At 50.0% G+C, this 19,768-nt stretch overlaps 1 protein-coding gene across 1 annotated transcript in view; it reads left to right on the top strand.

Moving 5' to 3' along the window:
- The first annotated feature begins 226 nt into the window (after positions 1 to 226).
- Erich6 (glutamate rich 6) overlaps positions 227 to 19,768 on the top strand; it is a 37,181-nt gene continuing 17,639 nt past the window's right edge. Inside the window, exons 1-9 of the mRNA XM_048794488.1 lie at positions 227 to 362; positions 1,600 to 1,700; positions 4,710 to 4,831; positions 4,967 to 5,175; positions 5,927 to 5,984; positions 14,092 to 14,183; positions 18,609 to 18,671; positions 19,475 to 19,530; positions 19,622 to 19,738. Of these exons, the coding sequence (XP_048650445.1) occupies positions 227 to 362; positions 1,600 to 1,700; positions 4,710 to 4,831; positions 4,967 to 5,175; positions 5,927 to 5,984; positions 14,092 to 14,183; positions 18,609 to 18,671; positions 19,475 to 19,530; positions 19,622 to 19,738 (954 nt within the window). The remainder of the gene's footprint in view (positions 363 to 1,599; positions 1,701 to 4,709; positions 4,832 to 4,966; positions 5,176 to 5,926; positions 5,985 to 14,091; positions 14,184 to 18,608; positions 18,672 to 19,474; positions 19,531 to 19,621; positions 19,739 to 19,768) is intronic.

The following is a 19,768-nucleotide window of genomic DNA, read 5'->3' as shown; positions in this document are numbered from 1 at the left end:
GGGGCTAGGGCTGGGGCTGGGGCTCAGAGGCAGAGTGCTTGCCTAGCATGTGTGAGGCACTGGGTTCAATTCTCAGCCCCACATGTAAATTAATAAAGTAAAGGCCTATTGACAACTAAAGAATATTTTTTTTAAAGTGATGCTCCACACATCTTGGTGAAGCAAACACAGTGAGGTCTGCTTATGAGAAATGTAGTAAGTGAAGATTACTTACAGTAGGCCCTGAATGGGTCCCCACCCCAGCGCTCATGTAGACCCAACCCCAGTCTCTCCAGAATTGGCGAAGGAGAGAGAAACTGGGCGCGAGAACCCTGCAGCAAGTGGTGTTGCTCGTCTACGGAGGACACTGGCCTGCCCGGATGGTGAGAGCCCCTGCTCATCAGCCTGCAGGGCTGGCCATCTGTGGCTGCGAATGGGACGATGACCTCCCCATTATCCCACACACCCCTTACCATCAGCTCTTAGAAGCAAAACCAACACAGGCTGATACTCCTTCAGCCAAAGAAAATCCCTGACTAGACCCGATTCAGGGAGTGGAGAGTGGATCCATCTCCTGATGGAACAGGTGGCAAAGCTCCAATGCAGAGGAGAAGTCTGTGGCCATGTATCCAACCCACTAGACTCCTGAGAGCACATGCCGGGCACCTGGGCATCCTCAGGGGTGTCTCTCTGAGAAGCCCTATCACCTATTCAGGGGACCACGCAGCTCTGACATCTAGGAGAAAAGCATACCCCTCCTTCAGGCCCTTTGTGCCCTGAGTGTCTAGGGGGACACCTACCTGCCTCAACTGCCAGCCCCCAAGGGCAGGGGACAGTGTTCTGGGGCTGTGAGGTGGTGGGTGCCTCCAGGACTGATCCAGCCAGCTGAGCAGCTTACAGTGGAAACAGAAGAGGCCAGCGGCTGCAGTGAGGGCCACCTGCAAGCCCTCGGCAGGCTCAGCCTCTGACAGTCTCAGAGTAGCAGCCTGTGTGGGTGAGTCTGCACCAACCAGCGGCTGAGGGTGGTGGTGATTGGGGAAAAGACAGCAATGGTGACCCTGTCGTCAGTCACACAAGTCTATGTGAACTACACACATTTAGCAAGAAGATGGCAAGGGGGAGGCCAGCCTGGGCAATTTAGTGAGACTCTGTATCAAAATTAAAAATCAAAAGGGCTGGGGAAGTGGCTCAGCGGTGGGCTGTTCACCTAGCATGTGCGGGCTCTAGGTTCAACCCCCAGCACTGAAGAAAAATTATCCTAATGTGTTTATTTTATGAAATTTGCCAAGCTGCCCACTCATTATCGGTGTGCTTCTCTGCAGTACAGTTTACTAAACAGCTTTCATCAAAAAACAAACAAACAAAAAAAAAAAACTGCTCCAGCTGATCATAGCAGGGCCGGGCACACAGAGCCCTTGCGGTGTGGTGACAACCTCGGGTCAGCGCAGGCTCCTCTGTCCAAGGACACTCCGCCAGCACTTTGAAGCCAGCTCCCCCTTCCTTCAGGGCTGGCTCTCAAGTTAGCCTCCTAGGGAGGTCTGCAGCGGCCCCCTACAGAACCCCTCTGCCCAGGGCTCTGCACCTTCTCTCACCCTCATCTCTTTCCTCCTTAGCTCTTAGGACCTTCTGACCCCACAAGGCAGGGACCTGGTTTTCTGCTGTCTCCCCGGAGCCAGGAACAGTGCCTGCTGGACAGCACTCGCTCAGGGGTCATCTTTCAGGTGAACAAACTCCATGTGCTGAATCCAATGAATGCAAAGTCCTGGGGGGAGGGTGAAGAGTCCTGCAGTGTGGATCTCCTCCAGAATAAAGGACATCACCTGTGTGACTGCAGAACCATCCAGAGGTGACACACAGGGCTGGGCTTAGAGATGGAAAGGGGTTGGCCAAAGGGGCGAGGGAGAGGCTGTGAAGTCAGGGAGCGGGAGCAGGAAGACCAGGGCCTTGGCCTTGAGGAAGGAGACTGTGCCCCACCACCTTTCCCCACCAACCCTCTGACAGTCTCACAAAAAGTTTTGAGGACGAAGATAAAGTGGATGTCACTGCTAACTAAGAGGCATAAATGGGTTTTGGAAAGCAACCTCTGCAAGGAGCTAGTGAGGAGGGGGTCCTGACTTTAGGAAGATGCGCCCCACAGCTGGCCCAGCCAGGCACAGCCTTAATTAGCGATCATCGAGGCCACGGAGCTCCGCTGATGGTCTTCCGCGGTGCATCAGAGCAAGGCTTAACAAAAGTACTCGGAGGACACACTGTGCTTCCTGCAGGGACAAGCCTCAGGCACCTGCCAGAAAGCTTCCAGAACATCCTGCAAATGTAAGACATTTGCACTGAACAAAAATTCACCCTCTTACTTTGCCAAAGCAGTGGGATCGTGGGAACCTTAAGGGAGCATGGTAAACAGCACATGATGCAGTAGAGACCATTACATAATGCTTTATGCTTACAGTAGGAAAACTGTCTTTTAAAAAAAAATCCAGCTCCCTCCTTTCCTTCAGGAAATGTCTGAAGCACCCAAGACATTATTTTACAGATTATAGAAGCTGTGTAATGCCAGATTCGTGGGACCCCAATAGACCTCCAGGAGTCGAATCCTATGCAATCACACAAGAGTCTTTATTGCAAGCTCGAGCCTGGACTCACAACTGTTTCCGACGCAGCGGTCCCAAGGAGTGAGTCCCGGTCCTTTGTCCAGTGAGATTTTATAGGTTTGGGGGGGATACTCTATGTGTCACAACATCACACAGCAAATCATTCCATACCCTGAGAAAGTCAAACAAAACTCTTAACATTGATTAGCACATTCACTGGCGGGAACAAGTTGGGTAGGGGTGATTGGTTAGTACAATAACTGATTGGTTTAGGCCACGAGGGGTGTACGTGCTAAACTACATGGTTTCCCAACATGTTATCAAACCACCATAAACTACTGCGGGGTCATCTGGCATCCCAGGTATTTTCCCTGTCTCATGCTGATTGGTGGTTGCTAGGGTGTTGTAATGGGTCTTCACCTAGCGTAACTGAGTCAGGGACACCTGGCGCCACAGACCTCTCCTTATTTGCAGACAAACAACTCAGCAGGGTGGTTATCTGCCTAGAAAGGCTCTGTGGGGTTTTCCAAGGACAAGGGTCACGCCTCCTTCCTTGGACAGGCTTTGCTCTGAGGTAGAAGCTGGTTTCTCAGCTGATGGTATTTTCTAAACAGAATTAAGTGTTCCTAAAAAATACATGATCAGTTCTCAAAAAGAAACTTAAAATACTAATTAAATTTTATCTCAAAATATCCCTGTGGAGTAAATGGAAAGGTGATGACTGATACTTCATTTTACATATCAAGGAGCTGAGATTTAATAATCTCAGTGATATTGGGAGTCAAAGGGTGGGTCTGGCTCTCAAATCCTGGGGGAATACAAAGTGGCCCTGCTTTGCACAGCACTGTCTCAGAAAGGCCAAAACAGGAGAGCACCGCCTCCTATGGGGAAATAAGACATTTCTTTGTGGATTATGTGGGCCCAAGGGAAAAAGATCCCCTAAGACTTTAAAGATCTGAACAACAGCTCTAAACAAGGAGTACTTGAAAAGTTCAATGCACCATGCAATCAAGAAAATGCTGTGGCAGTTACAGGGCCCAGCCAGGGAGGGCAGCTGACACTACCCTCGCTCTCTCCGGGCCCCCTCCCACGCCTGACCCCCAGCCTGGTCTCGGGGCACCCAGGGAACAGAAACACGTGCCTTCTCCTGAGCAAGTCACTTGCTCTGTGTGGAAGGGGTGGCTGCATTTCGTGACCTTGAAGATCTGCCAGCACCAGGTGCTGTGGGGGGAGGCAGGTGGGGGGGGGGGGCAGAGGCAGGCTCCACCCCAGCACTCCCAGTGCTGGTACAGAACAGAACAGGCCGGCCTTGCCTTTCTGTCTTTCAACTCCCACCTGCCCCCCCTGCACCCTGGGCACCCTGCTCCCTGGGGGTCCCACTCTGCAGTCACCCAGGTTCCCCTCCTTCCCAAACGTCCCAACTGCCCCACTAGCTGAAAGGCCTCTTCTTTCACAAATATTGTGTGTTTTCTCTCTGCCCTTGGAGCACAGGGCAGCTGGTGCCCCTCACCTGCCTGGTCCTGCCCTGCAGCTGATGGCTTTCTGGGCTCCTACCAGATGCTCAGGTGCCCGCCCTTAGTGGGGACAGGGGTGGCTCTCCGGGCCATGCATGCCAAGGACCTGGAGGCCTGGATCAGGGCAGGGCCTGGTAAGGCTTGACATTGCTCAGAGTGCCAGACACCTGACGTCCCTATCCCTCAATAGCTTTCTTAGCGCCCCATCCCCTGGGTGGGAAGGCCCTGGCTGGAAGCCCCACGTGTTGTCACAGCTGGGGCTCAGTGTCATGGCATCATGGCAGACTGCTGCATTCCGCAAGCAGCCCATTTGTTCTGTGGCACAGGAGCCTGCTCAAGGAGTCACAGCACAGATAAGGCTACCCTTATGCCATGATAAAAGGGAACAAAACACAGACCCTTTGTAGTTTTGCCTAAATACAAACTGTGCCCACTAAATGGATGCGCCTGCTTTGGGGCAGAGTCCTGCAGCCTTAGAGGACTCCCAAACCTTCGCACAAAGCCTAAGTCCTCCGCACAAAGCCTAAGTCCTCCCACAGGGTCTCCAGCACCCGCAGGGCTGCACCTGTGTTCCCGGGGCTCGGGCGGAAAGGCTGAAGGTCACAGACCACTCTGCATCCCTTAATAGCCACAGGCATCCTGGGCACATCAGTGTTCCCAGTTTACACCTGGGGACACAGAGGCCAAGGTGGTGCTGGCTGTCCAGCCGCCTGGGGCCTTCTCCACCGCCAGGATGGATAGGCACCGGCCGTAAGCACGAGAAGTTCTCTGCAAAATATAAGGGACGCCAAAAATCTCACCAATCAACCTAATATTTCAGGCACTATTTTAAAATATCCAATGCGCAAACTGCAGCCCGAGGGCCGGCCCCTGTCTTGTGAGCAGGGTTTCACTGGACTTTCCCCCCTGCATCTGGCTACGGGGCAACCCACGCAGCGGGCGANGCGTGGTCAGCCCCAGCCTGGACTCCACGTCCACTCTCACCCAGCAGTCGAGCACCTCTGAGAACCCGCGGTCCCCCCACACCCCGACGCCGCCCAGCGAGGTCCGGACGCCGAGCCAGATCACGCTCTCCAGTGCCTCCTCCAGGAAAAGTAACGCCCGGGCCACCCTGCCCTGCCCCTGTCCAGTCCTGCCCCGACCCTGCCCCAAACCCCTGGCCCTGGCCCTGGCCCTACCCCAGCCCTAGCCCCCGCATTGGCCTGGCCCTGCCCCAGCCTCTGTCCCTAAGCCACCCCTGGCCTTGCCCTGCCCCTGCCTCTGCCCCTAGCCCTGGGCCACTCCTGCACCTGGCCCTAGTCCTGCCCCTGGGTGGTTCCTGCCCTTGGCCCTGGCCCTGTTCCAGCCCCTGCCTCTGTCCCTAGCCTCCCCCTGGTCGGGCCCTTGTCCCTAGCCCTGGGCCTCCCCTGCCCTTGTCCCTGGCTCTGCCACTGCCCCTGGCTCACGGGGGCCTCAGCCTCCTCCCCAACCACTCTGCTTTCAAGTCCAAGCAGCGGTCCACACAGCCAGCCGGCTCACCCTGGGCCACAGACGCAGTGGTGGGGACTGTAGCTCAGGATGAATAGCCCTGGGGCCTCTCTTCCTGAACCCGAGCCCCTCCAGGCATTGCCTTTGACAGAAGCAGAGCAGTTAGAGCAGGGTTTGCAAACCCCAAACTTGGCCTTTGGCCTGGGGTGCTTTGCTGGACCAGTCCAGAGTTCCCGGATGTTCCTGGTCCACCCCTGCCCTTGCTTGGAAGGGCCCAGATACTGCCACCTCCCCACCTCCGAGGGGGAGAGTAAAATTGCCCTTTCAAGAACCACTGATTTAGAGAATGGCTAAATTTTTAAGTGTTTCGTTCAACAGGTTTTCCTAAAATATTTGAAACATTTAAGAAAGAGACGAGTGAAAGAAATATAGATAGGTAAGAAAATGTTTTCAATTTTCATATTTTTTAAGTCAATAATGTTTACCTTTTGGATAAACAGGTTAAGTAGAATAAAATAATCCAAGACACTTACAACTTATTTATTCAAAACTTCTTTCTTTTAATCTGTAATATTAGACACTTTTAAAGAGAGAGAGACAGTCTCCGCCTATCTGCAGCCTATTACCCATCCCTAGACATGCCATGTTCATTTGCCATTGTCAACAAAGTAAATATGTCATATGTTCAAGAGTAAGTACTTTGAAACTTAGAACATCCATAGATCGATCCCCCCCCCCCTCTCTCTTAGAGGCAAGAGTGACCAGGGACATCTTTGGTGGAAGAAAGTGGAGTTTATGGCCTCGCTTGTTCTCTTTCTCTCTTAGACTCACAGTGATTTAACTATAATAGGAACACAGGGAAACATCTTTGGGACATCTAAATCCTAAATCCATAAAATGCGGCTTGAGGCCAAAGTCTTCAACTACTGCTCACCTGAGCTTCACTTTCATTAAGCAGCCTTGAAATTCTTAAGTGTAAGGAGAATTGTTCTGTCCCACTATGTGTTTTTACTTATCCTTTTAGTTCAGTTTTTAAATGAAAGATAATATGTGCCTGGTTAAGAAATTAAAGCATAAACTGGGTCCCATGGTGTACTTCTGTAATCCCACTGACTCAGGAGGATCACAAGTTTGAGGCCAGTCTCAGCAACTCTGGAAGGTGCTAAGCAACTTACTGAGATCCTGTCTCAAAATAAAACATTAAAAGGGCTGGGATATGGCTCAGTTGTTAAGCACCTGTGGGTTCAATCCCTAGTACCATACCAAAAAAAAAAGTACACAAAGAAACAAAATTGAGCCTCTCGACACCCTTTCCACCCCAGTTCCACTCCTCAGAGTTAACATACTATTAACAGTTGCAGTTTTGTTTCAGTTACAATTTTGAATAACATTTTTATTCCTTAATTTATCAATTTATTTTTTTGGTGGTGGTGGTGGGGATAACCAGGGATTAAACTCAGGAGCACTTGACCACTGAACGACAGACATCTCCAGCCCTGTTTTGTATTTTGTTTAGAGATAGGGTCTTACTGAGTTGCTTAGCACCTCATTTTTACTGAGGCTGGCTTTGAACTTGCAATCCTCATGCCTCAGCCTCCCAAGATGCTGGGATTATAGGTGTGCACCAATGTGCCCAGCTGATTTATCAATTTCTGATATAACTATTGGCTTCCTCCCTCTCCATGTTCAGCACGTATATTATTTTTAGTTTTTTAGCACTTAGGACTTTTAAGTATTTAAATTTCTATTATTTAATCAGTTTCATATCTATTGACTATTATAAAAATTAGATCATTAATGAATTTCTGTTTCCCTCCCATCTCTCACTTCTTTTCTTCTAATTAACAAGTTAAATATTATATAACAGATTATATTAAATTACAAATTTATATAAAATTATATTACTTTGAAATTGTATTACTTTATTATGTTTTGTTAATTACAATTAACCCTTAGAGTTTTGGGGAACACCTTTATTCAAAAATTGAAAACCAATGAATAACTAGGCTTGGTGGCACACACCTGTAATCCCAGTGACCAGTGATCCCAGGATCACAAGTTTGGGGCTCACCTCAGCAATTTCATGAGATCCTGTCTCAAAAAAATAAATAAATAAATAAAGGGCTTGGGATGGAGCTCAACAGTAGAGTACCTCTGGGTTCAATCCCCAGTACCAATAAATAAATAATAAGTGAAAAGAAAAAAGAAATGAACAATATTCAATTTCATATTTAGAAAGCAGAGTGATTATAACTGTGCACAAAGAAATGTGATCCTATGTCTATGCAACTTGTCTCCTAAAAGGGGAAGATTTCTTTCTCTTTTCTTTGTCAGTGCATTGCAGTAGTACATGATGGTGGAATCTGCTGTGACGTGTTCATGCATGCACACAACATAACAAGATAATCTGGCCAATATCACTCCTTGCACTTGCCCCTCCCTCCTCTCCTCTTACCCCAAAGCGGGGATAGGGGTGTCCTTTCCTCCGTTCTACTGATTTCCCTTTATAATAATAAATATTTCATGAAACTCTCCCCACGACCATTTTTCTTTTCCTTTTTCTTCTCTAGCTTCCACATATGAGAGAAAATACACAACCTTGACCCTTTTTGAGTTTGGCTTTTTCAACATAATGTCTCAAGTTCCATCCATTTTCCTGCAAATGACATAGTTTCATTTTTCTTTATGGCTGAGTAAAACTCCATTGCGTATATACATATTTTCTTCATCCATTCATCCACTGATGGACACCTGGGCTAGTTTCATGTTTTGGCTGCTGTGCATGTGGGTGTGCGTTGGTGTGCGTGTGTCACTGTAGCACGATGACATTAATCTTTTAGGATAAACTCCAAGGGATGCTATAGCTGAGTCATATGGGGGTTCCATGCTTAGTCTTTGGAGGAACCTCCATGTTGATTTCCACAGTGGTTGTACTAATTTATAATCCCACCAACCAGTGTAAAGGTCTTCCTTTTTCTCCGCATCTTCTGCAGCATTTATTATTATTTATTTTTTAAGTATTATATGATTTTTTATACTTTTATTTTATTTTTATGTGGTGCTGAGGATCGAACCCAGTGCTTCACGCATGCCAGGCAAGCACTGTACCATTGAGCCCCAGCCCAGCCCTGTTATTTGTATTCTTGATGACTGCCATTCTGACTGTGGTGAGATGAGCTCTCAGTGTAGTGTTGATCTGTATTTCCCTAATTGTTAACTGATGTTGAACACCTTTTCATATATTTTTTGGCCATCTGTATTTTTTTCTTTTGAGAAGTGTCTGTTTAATTCCTATGTCCATGTATTAAGTTGGGTTTTTTTAATTCCTTATATATTTCAGATAATAGCCCTCTGTCAGCAGAGTCCCTAGCAAGGCATTCTGCTATTTTGTAAGGCTCTCTCTTCACATCTTTGTTTTCTTTGCTGTGTACCAACTTGAAAAGTGAAATTCTCAACTCAGTTGTTTCCAGTTTATCTTTGTTTTGCTGTTTTCTTTTGGATGCTGTTGATTGAGCCTGAGGGCACTTAACCACTGAGCCATATTCCCAGCCCTTTTTAATTTTTTTATTTAAGATAGGGTCTTGCTAAGTTGCTGAGGCTGGCCTTGAACTTGGGATCCTCCTGCTTCAGCCTCCTAAGGCATGCTCCTGCATGTAATGAAGTTATTTACCTTCAGTTTTTCTGTGTTGGGCTCAACTGCCACCTTTTCTTGATTCCCATCTTACTTTCTTTCTTTTACTCCATTTCCTTTGCTGGAGAGATTTCTCAGGTGACTTTTTTGTGTAGGTCTCCTGGGTAGTCGAATTTCTGAGTTCCTGCCTGCCTGGAAGTGTCTTCATTTTGCCCTTTTACTTTATTTACTAATGATACATCTTAGCAGAAAAGAATCGCTTTAAACTGCTCTCCCTCAGAGCTGAGGATACTGCCTCCTTCCCTCTTGGTACAGAGTTGCTGATTCTCAAACCCTGCTGACCATCCGTGATCTGCTCCCCGTCTGTCTTCTTCCCCTCAGAGCTCCTGCAGGATGTCGACCATAGCTCCTCCATCTTCCCTGCCTTTCCTTCACATTTTCAAGATTTTTGATGTTTACATGCTACTATATAGCCCTTGTGCAGAATTTTTTAATTTTGTGATTCATATTTTTCATTTCTGAGAACCAGTTGTTCTCTGATTGTTGGCATTCACGATAGTTTTTTTGATCTCTCAAAGGGCGCTATTGCAGTGTAGTAAAGTGCTCCTTTATTCTGTGCATTTCCCCTGTCTTCTCAGGGTCAGTTGTCCTTCACCTCATGGCTAGTCCTTGAATCACTGGCAATCCTGATTATCTGTGTACTGGAATGACTGGGAGGTGGCTGAAAGGACTCCTCCTGCAGCTGGGCGGTTCTGTCCCCTCACAGGAGCCCCTGGGCAGCTGGGTGGAGCACGTCAGAGCCCCATTCAGGGTGGAGTGTCTGGGCAGAAAGCAGTCAGGCTGAGGAGCCCCACCATTGCTAGAGTTAGGACAAGAACGCTCACTTTCTGGTTGAAGTCCTTCTTTCCCTGAGCCTGTGGGGCATGTCCTGCATGACCTTCTCTTCCAGGGCTAACACCTCCCCAGGAGACTGCTCAGTATTTCAGAAAGCTGCTCTTGGGTTCCTCTGAAAATAAGGGCTGCCAGCTGCCCTGCTGCAGAGGGAGGAAGGGGCCTGCCTGGACAGGGGCTCCAGGGTCACTCCTTAGACTGCTCTGATGGCTGCCAGACCCCTCTGCTCTGGTTTGGTCGAGTTGAGCTGGAGGCTTCCTATTCCCTCTGGAAAGACCCTTCATCACTAGTCTTGAGCTGCAGGATTCTCTGTTGTGGTTTCCGTCACTCTGTAGCCACTTATTGCCTTTCTCTTAAGTACTTCTTCCATATTAGTTATCTACCAAAAATACCTTGTTTTTCCAGGGAGGGGGGTTGTTTGAAGTATCTGTTATTTTGGTAAAATCTTGGGAGGGAACGAGAAGTGTGTCCTCAGCTGTCATCTTGACTTGGGAGTCCTGTGACATCATTTCAAGTCCATGAGCATCTCTCTTTCCTAGGTCAGAATTTCAATTTCTCCTCATAAATTGCATGACCTTCTCTTCCAGATGCTTTAAAATATTTTTTTCCAGAAGAAATCAAACTATCTCTGTTTGCTGATGACATGATTCTATATCTAGAAGACCAAAAAAAACTTCACCAGAAGATGCCTAGAGCTTATAAATGAATTCAGCAAAATAGCAGAATATAAGATCAATACCTATAAATCAATAGCTTTCTTATACTCTAACAGTGATTCAGCTGAGGAAGAAATCAGAAAAGTCATCCCATTCACAATAACCTAAACAAAACAATTTAATCTAACCAAGGAGGAAAAGTGCTTTACAATGAAGACCTTAGAAGACAAAAAGTCACTCCATGTTCTTGGATAGGCAGAATCAAATATTGTCAAAATGGCCATGCTACCAAAAGCAATATACAGATTCAAAGCAATCCCCATCAAAATACCAATGACATACTTAACAGAACTGGAATAAAAGCAATTCTTAAATTCATATGAAAGAATAAGAAACCCAGAATAGACAAAGCAATGTTAAGCAAGAAAAGTAAAGCCAGAGGCATCACAATACCTGATCTGAAATGATACTGCAGACCTGTAGCAAATGAACAGCAGGGTGTTGTCATCAAAACAGACAAGAAGACAAATGGAATGGGATAAAAGACACAGAGACAAACCCACAAACCTATAGCCACCTGACATTTGACAAAGGTGCCAAAAATATATCTTGGAGAAAAGATGGCCTTTTAACAAATGGTTCTGGGAAAACTAGATAGCTATAGGTAGAAAAATAAAACTAGACTCCTATCTCTCACCCTTCATAAAACTCAAATTAAAATAGATCAAAGACAGGAATTAGACCAGAAATTTTGCAACTGCCAGAAGAAAACGTAGGGTCAACACTCCATCACATAGGTGCAGGCACAGACTTCCTTAACAAGACACCCAAAGTGCAAGAAATAAAACCAAGAATCAAGATATGGGATGCCATCAAACTAAAAACTCCTGCACAGCAAAGGAAATAATTAAGAGCATGAAGAGAGAGCCTACAGAATGGGAGACAATCTTAGCCAGTTATTACTCAGGGGATTGATATCCAGAATATATAAAGAACTCAAAATACTGAACACCCAAAAGAAATAACCCAATCAAGAAATGGGCTAAAGAACTAAATAGAAACTTCGGAAAAGAAGAAGCAGGAATGGCCAAACAAATAGATGAAAAAAATGTCCCACATCCCTAGCAATCAGGGAAATGCAGGTGGACACTACACTGAGATGTCATCTCACTCCAGTCAGAAGGACAGCCTTCAAGAACACAGATAACAGTAAATGCTGGTGAGGTTGGGGGTGGGATAGCTGCACTTGTACCTGGTTGGTGGGACTGCAGACTAGTGCAACCCGCCTGGGGAAAAACCTGGGGATGGAACCACCATATGACCCAGTTGTCCCTTCCCAAAAGACCTAAAATCAGCATACTACAACAGCCCAGCCACCTTGATGCTTATAGCAGCTCAGCTTACAATAGCTAAATCATGGAATCAACCCAGACGCCTGTCAGCAGAGGAATGGATTAAGAAATTGTGATTATATATATCTTCTACTCAGCCATTAAAAAATAAAAAAATTGCTGGTAAAGGATGAAAGCAGAGAGTATCATGCTACATGAAATAAGCCAAACTCAGAAATTCGAAGGTCAAATGTTTCGTCTCATGTGGAAGGCAGCTAGAGTAAAATAAAGGAGAGGAGGAGGAAGGAGGCGGCATCATAAAGGGAAGGTCCCTGACGGGCCAAGAGAGAGGCTGAGGGTGGATCGGGGAGGCACCAGGAGGCACATGGAGTCTTAAAAATCATGTCATGTGCATCTATAAATACACCACAGGGAACCTCACCCTGTGTACAAGTGAAAAGAACCACTCGGATATAAATAAACAGATGAGAAAGGGAGTGTAGCAGGAGGGAACAGGCATCTTGTGAATGATGTCACGTGCGGGCTTGTCGGGAGGAACCTGCTACTAAGTGGCACCATCAAGCTCTGATTTTAAAATCACATGTTTCCAAAGTATTCTCTGGCGAATTTGATGAGATTATGAGTGTTTTGTTGTTTTTTCTTTTGTTTTTTAAAGAAACGTGTCTTAAAAGAGCAACCTCTGAGGCTCAACCCCTATTTCAGCAGCCCTCTCGCTATTGGGGTTGGAAATGGGGCCACACTCAGGAGGCAGATGCCTGTGGAGAAACAGGTTCTGGGTGAGGGAGGTTCTCTCGCTGCCACGAGCCTCAATGTCCGTGTCTCACAAAGCAAGGACAAGCAGCTGCTTGGGTTCTGTGATCGTGAGAATCCTGAGTGGTGCTGCCATCATCCTCTGTCCCCCATCTTCAGCAGAGCTCCAGGGACAATCTGGGGAGCTGGCTTACTGAAGGGGAAGAGCTCTGGGTGGATGATTGTTGCTGTTGCTGACTGTTGGGCTGGAAGGTGACTGAGACTCCACGCTCACTGCCGTCTGGGGACTCTGTCCACTGCGGCTGTCACGTCCCCGGAGCCTGTTGCTCAGGGAGGCTAGGTAAACAGGATGCCCCCAGAGACTGCGCAGGTGGCCTCCACAGAGGAGGGCTTTGCATGGCTTTGCACAGTCAGCTCAGAAGTGAACAACAGAGCTCCTCCGGATGCCCGTGCCCTGGAGCAAGCCACCAAAAGGAAGCCAGAAACAGACACTCGGCTTGGAAAGGTACACAGGCCACACACCGAACCTGACTGAGTTATCTGGGAAAATGTTGTCTGAGTACTTACAAAGACCCAGCAAGTTATCTTGTAAAACTGAAAGTCAGAGACCAAGGAACCCAAACGGAGTATTGACAGTAGTCCCCAGTAAGAGTCACTGTAGGGAGCGCAAGGCACACACACCTGCCTCCCTGCCTCCCTCCCGTGGGGCTCAACCGCAGACCCCACTACACGTACACCTTTCCCCCCACCTTCCCTCCCGCAGGCTCAACCTTGGACCCCACTACACGCACACCTGCCTCCCTGCCTCCATCCTGCGGGGCTCAACCTTGGACCCCACTACATGGAAGCAGAGCCTGCTCCTTACAGCTCATGGGTCAACATCAGCCCTGCAAGAGGAGCCTGGGCAGTTTTGAAGCTACTGAAAATGAACACTCTGTGCTCACTTAAATCTGAGTGAGTGTCCCATGCCCACAGCGGCCGCACAGTGACACAGTGCCATGCTCCTGCAGCGCAGTGCTGGTGTCCACGGGGACGAGGCAGCTCTTGAAGCTTGCAGGGTTAGGAAGGAAGACGCTCCAGAGAGTGGGCCCAATGACTCTGCGCCTGGCTCTGTGGAAGAGACTGGGAATGGAGGGAAGTATTTCAAATAAAATGAGAGTCAGGCTCCAGGGATGCGAGGAGAGCCACAGTGGACAGTGTCTCCCAGCGGCTTCCAAGTGACCAGGTAGGTCTGCTTATACCTGACGTCTTATCTGATTTCAGAAGTATCTATAAAGGGTTGTACCCAGGAGTTCCAACGTCGGTACAAACAGAAGAGAGCTGGCTTCAGGACATGTTTGGTGACAAGGACACAGGTGAGCAGCTGGGTCTCTTTGCGACTGCTGGGAGGTGGGACTCAGTGGGAGAAGCTGCAGGTGAGGATGGCCCACAGCTGGCCTTGAATCCCCTCTGCAGCAAGGACTCACACTGCAACATTGGCAAGTGACTCCACCTCAGAGTCTGTTCTTCATCTCTTAGTGACCATAACACCATCACCTGATTGTTTCCTTGACCAAAGTGAGGTTAGGTATTCAGACACCTTGGCACTTACATTCAGTAAATGGTTGTATCTGTTCACCAAGAGACAGTCTGTCGCCATGGTTTGGATGCATGCCTTCATCTTATCATAGAAATGACACACCTATGGGGAAATAGACCATGTAAACCCTGAAGTCCTGACTCGCCTCGGGAGGACCCTGGGGCTCTCCCTTCACCTTCATGTCCAAATCTCTTGTTGGGTCACTTACTCATCCAAGGCCCCTGAGCAGCTGCCTGTGACTGAGCCCCCACCACAGGGAAATGGCTACGAGCAGGATGACCCAATCCCCGATCCCCAGCTCCTGCCAAAGTGCTGGAGGCGGAGGTGATGCTGAGGTAAAGAATTCACAAACACGCAAGGACACAGCCCACTAGGAAGACCAGGTGGAGAGGGACGGGAGAGGCAGGTGGGAGCCCATGTGCAGGGCACTCAGGGAGCCTCCTGTGGAAATAGGGGCTGAAACATCTGCACAAAAACCTGAAGGAGGTAAAAAGGCCCCGTGTCCCTCTCTGAGGGAAGATGTTCCAGGTGGAAGGAACAACAGGTGCCTCCTTTTGGGAGAGGGAGGCTGCATAGAGAGAGCCAGGAGGACCCCAGGGCGGGAGGCAGGGAGAGTGAGCACACTGTCCCCTTGTCTTACACAGTTAATTCTGATAGGCTTTGAAAGTGAGCTCGTAGGGAAAGCCTCGTTCTTCTAAGTGGTCACAATAGGTGTCATTGGACAATGAAGGAAAAGCCACCCTTGTTAAAAAGTGGAAAGAACTTGCCTGAGCTGGGCTTGTGTCCAAGTGTTCTGTGAAGGTCGAACTCGAGCTCAAGAAATCTCCAAGCCTGGTGCTAAAAGAGCCGCTGGCCTCTTGGGGGGCTTCCATTAAAGGGTGAGAAGGGTGGACGAACGTGGGCAGAATTGTTAACGGGGAAGCAGAATGTAAAATTCAGGAAAATCTCAGCTTATCCATGTTGAGAAAAAAAAAAAGAGAAACCTTGTTCAAGAGAGAACGAGGGTGGCCAAATTTGACAGGGGACAGCTTGGCTGGGGCCTCCCACCCAAGCGTGGAGCTTCTCAACAGCAGAGCCCAGACCTGTCCTGAGGCCTTCTGGAGACAGCCCAGAGTGAGTGGGTGCTTGGCCCAGGCTTGCCCTCCACACCCTGCTGCCTGCCCTTCAGCCACCCTGGAGTGTCTTTGGTGGCAGGGGTGGTGCAGGTCCCAGTGGCTGACCTCTGGAGGCATAGGTAGAACCTTCAGTGCTGTCCTCATGAACACCAGCTTGCAGGGCGCAGAGGCAGTGGGGGTGGCTACTCCACCTGGGCCTCAGAGGCCGCAGCTATGGGAACCTCGGCTTCCTGACCCTAGCCAAGAACTGCGGGAGGCAAGGCACTCCCACAGAGAGTCTGGAAGGTGGAAGCTCCGTCTCAGCGGGCCTAGGAGGCACCTGCCCCCCGCAGGGTGGTTTCTTGTGTACTCCATCCAAGGGGACAAGACTCCTGAGACTACGAGCTGAGGCAGAAGGGAGACAACTGGCCCTGGACGGGAAGAGAGCTCTGTTGGGAAGGGGCTGCCTGCAGGGACGGGCTGGATTCTAGGGCTTTCAGTTGGCTCCTGGTCCTCTCTAAAGCGTTCTCTTTGGGTCCAGTGTGGGTGCCTCAACCTCGAGGGAGGGGCCTGGGTCTGGGACCACCTGCCCAGTTCTGCCTGCTGAGAAGGTGAGCAGCTGCCTGTTGAGAGCCCACAGGTGGGCATACACCCTGCAATGGCAGGTCGAGGCCAGACCTGCTGTTTCCCTAACTGTCGTTTGTCGTGAAGAGTCCTGGTGGGGTGTCCCAGCTTTAATAGCTCCCTAGTTTCTGAGGCTGAGAGAGTGAGTGGGTGAGGGGTAGGAAGGCCCCTGTGCTCTCAGTAGCTGACCAGCTTGCATCAAGGCCCCTGGAGTACATGAGGTGGAGAGGGGCTGCCTGTCTCACGTCCAGCCAGAGATGATGGCTCCTAAGCCTGACCCTAGTGTTGGCCCTGGTGGGCATCCATCTTACAGGGGACCTGCCACTCTTTATTCCTTCCCAATTCTCCCTTTTGGACTGGGGACATCCTTCCAATGCCAGCCCACTGTCATGTTTGGAAACATGCATATCTGACTTCCCAGGTGCCCAGCTGGCGAGCAGGCGGCCACTGCAGGGGTTGTATTCAGGTAGCACTCAGGTGAGACTCTGCGCCTAGACTGTGACATCCATGCAGCGGAGTCAAGGCCGGCCAGGCTGTGGGCTGGATTGTCTTTATTCTGCATGTGAGGGCATGAGCATTAGGGTCAGGGGAAGAGGCCGGTTATTATATCCTCCCCAAATCCATATGTGCAAGCCAGTGTGGTGGTGTTTGGAGATCAGGCCTTTGGGAAGCCACTTAGTTCTCCTGAATGGGATTAGTGCTCTTATAGAAGAGGCCCCGAGGGTCGGGGTGTGACTCAGTGAAGCACTTGCTTAACACGCGTGGGACCCTGGATTTGATCCCCAGCATGGTTGGGAGGGAAGCCAAAGAGCTTCCTTCCCTCCTGTACCAGGTGAGCAGGCAGCTGGGGGGCACCAACCAGCAACCAAGAAACAGGCCCGCAGCAAGCACTGACTCTGCTGGCCCTTGACCTTGGACTTCCCGACCTCCAAAACCAACAGTGACACATTTCTGTGTCATGTGCTTTGCTATGGCAGCCCAGATGGCCTAAGATGGGAGTGCAGCCGGAACACCTCTCCACTTCAGGGCACAGCATTCCTCGAATACTGCTGTTTGTTACTTAGGCGATAAACCTTGTTGCTAGACTTTTCTTTCCTTCCAGTACTGAGGATGGAACCCAGAGGCACTCTACAACTGAGCTGCATCCCCAGTCCTTTTATTTTATTTTGAGACAAACTTTTGCTAAATTGCCTCAAATTCATGATCCCCCTGCCTCAGCCTCCAGAGTCACTGGGATTTCAGGCATGTACCACCACACCCAGCAGGTTGCTGGACATTTTAAGGCTGGGTTTTGTTGTTTTATTGTGTGTGTGTGCTTGTTGTTTAGTTCTTCCCTGTGGCAAGCTATGCTCTAGTGGGAATCTCTGTGCATGAATATCTTACACTGTGTGGCGTTTCTGTGGGACAAAGTGCCTCAGAACATAGGTAACCTTGGCTCAGATACTCCCCCTCGCCCCAACCCAGATAGATCAACGCTGAGCCCTCTCCCTCTGTCAGCGTCCCTCTGGGTGGACTGCTGGGACAGGGGTCTTCACGCCCCATGCCCCCCCCCATGCCCCTGCACCCCGTCCTGGCTGCACTCCATCCTGGCCACACCCCCATGCCTCTGCACACCCATCCTGGCTGCACCTCTGTGCCTCTCTACCCCCATCCTGGCTGCACCCCATCCTGGTTGCACCCCTGTGCCTCTGCACCCCGTCCTGGCTACACCCCATCCTGGCCACACCCCCATGCCTCTGCACCCCATCCTGGCTGCATCCTGTGCCTCTGCACCCCGTCCTGGCTGCACCCCTGTGCCTCTGCACCCCATTCTGGCTGCACCCCTGTGCCTCTGCACCCCATCCTGGCTGCACCCCTGTGCCTCTGCACCCCATTCTGGCTGCACCCCTGTGCCTCTGCACCCCAGTGCCTCTGCACCCCATTCTGGCTGCACCCCTGTGCCTCTGCACCCCATCCTGGCTGCGCCCCTAACCCTCTGCACCCCCGTCCTGGCTGCACCCCCGTGCTGGCCGCCCTAGACCTTCCAGACACTTGCTCACATTGCAGGCAGGTTGGCACCTTCCCTCCCTCCCTGGGTGCTGCTCTTGGGTCCGCAGAGGGCCCTGGTGGTTGAGCTCACTGTATGGACTGCACGTCCCCCAGCTCCCTCCTACCTGGAAAGGCCTCATAGGGACAGGCTAATGAGACTGGTGGCATTCCGGGAAGCAAGAAGCAGAAGGACGTGCCACACCTGCTAAAAAATAGGAACACATTACTCCTGCAGTGTCCCAGGACTAGAAAGCAGGGAGTGTCCGAGTGTGCCACACAGGGGTGAGCCCTCTCTGTCGTCCCTACTAGACACGGGTTACCTGGGAAGACCAGAGAAAGGACAAAACAGAAGCAGTGCAGGTCACTGGCTTGTGGTCCCCCAAGGAGCCTGTTCTCTGTTACGTTCTGCTGTTCCTACCCTGGGGGGCTGATGGTAACCGTGCTCTCTTTTGAAGGGACAATGACAGGCCTTACAGCACAGGAAGTGGCCTTTGGGCTTCTGGCTTCCAGGATTAGAGGTAATGGACATTTAGGTCACCCCTGCTGACAAGGTAGGTCACCAGGAGGGTTGGCCTTACCTGCACAGTGCCTGCCCCTTAGAAAGCACCCCCGGAGAGATGCAGGAAGGCAGGAGAAGGAAGGGCGTGTGAGAGTGTGTGTGTGTGACTATGGGTGTGTGTGTGTGACTGTGTGTGAGGGTGTATGGGTGTGAGGGTGTGTGTGACTATGGGTGTGTATGTGACTGTGTGTGAGGGTGTGTGACTGTGTGTGGGGGTATATGACTATGGGTGTGAGGGTGTGTGTGTGACTATGGGTGTGTGTGTGACTGTGAGGGTCTATGGGTGTGAGGGTGTGTGTGTGTGAGGTTGTGTGTGTGTGTATGTGTGACTATGGGTTTGAGGGTGTGTGACTGTGGGTTTGTGTGTGACTGTGTATGAGGGTATGTGACTATGGGTGTGAGGTGTGTGTGAGGGTGTGTGTGACTATGGGTTTGAGGGGTGTGTGACTATGGGTGTGAGGGATGTGTGACTGGGTGTGAGGGGTGTGTAGTGACTGAGTGTGACAGTGTGACTATGGATGTGAAGGTGTTTGTATGACTATGGGTGTAAGGGGTGTGTGACTATGGGTGTGAGGGGATGTGTGTGAGGGTGTGTGTATGTGACTACAGGTGTGAGGGTGTGGGTATGACTAAGGGTGTGAAGGTGTGTGTGTGAGGGTGTGTGTGCAAACGTGGAAGCAGTGGCCCGGGAGGATGGGTGCGGGGTTCCCTGGAGTCCCCTGCGCAGGCCCGGCCCTCCCTCCTGACTCTCCGCTCCTGCAGACAGATGGGTGATCAATCCCGAGGAGCCCAAACTCAGCGTGCTGTGTGAGCTGGAGGTAAGAAGTGGCCTCACACCAACCGGCGCACTGTTCTCCCAGGAAAAACAGCTTACTGAGTGTCCCTTTGTTCTCTCTTCTTAAAATTCAGTTTAAAGAAGACTTCACACAGCTCTTTGAGCCTTCCCTGACAACACTGCCCAGCGTTGGGCCGCCGTCCATTCTGGCATACAAAAAAGATCATTCCGACTTAGACATTTACTTCAAGGTAATTCCAACTTGTATTTTAAGACTATTA

This window comes from Marmota marmota, unplaced genomic scaffold (genome assembly GCF_001458135.2).
Source record: "Marmota marmota marmota unplaced genomic scaffold, marMar, whole genome shotgun sequence".
NCBI classification, from domain to species: domain Eukaryota; kingdom Metazoa; phylum Chordata; class Mammalia; order Rodentia; family Sciuridae; genus Marmota; species Marmota marmota.
This window is presented reverse-complemented; position numbering and strand designations above follow the sequence as displayed.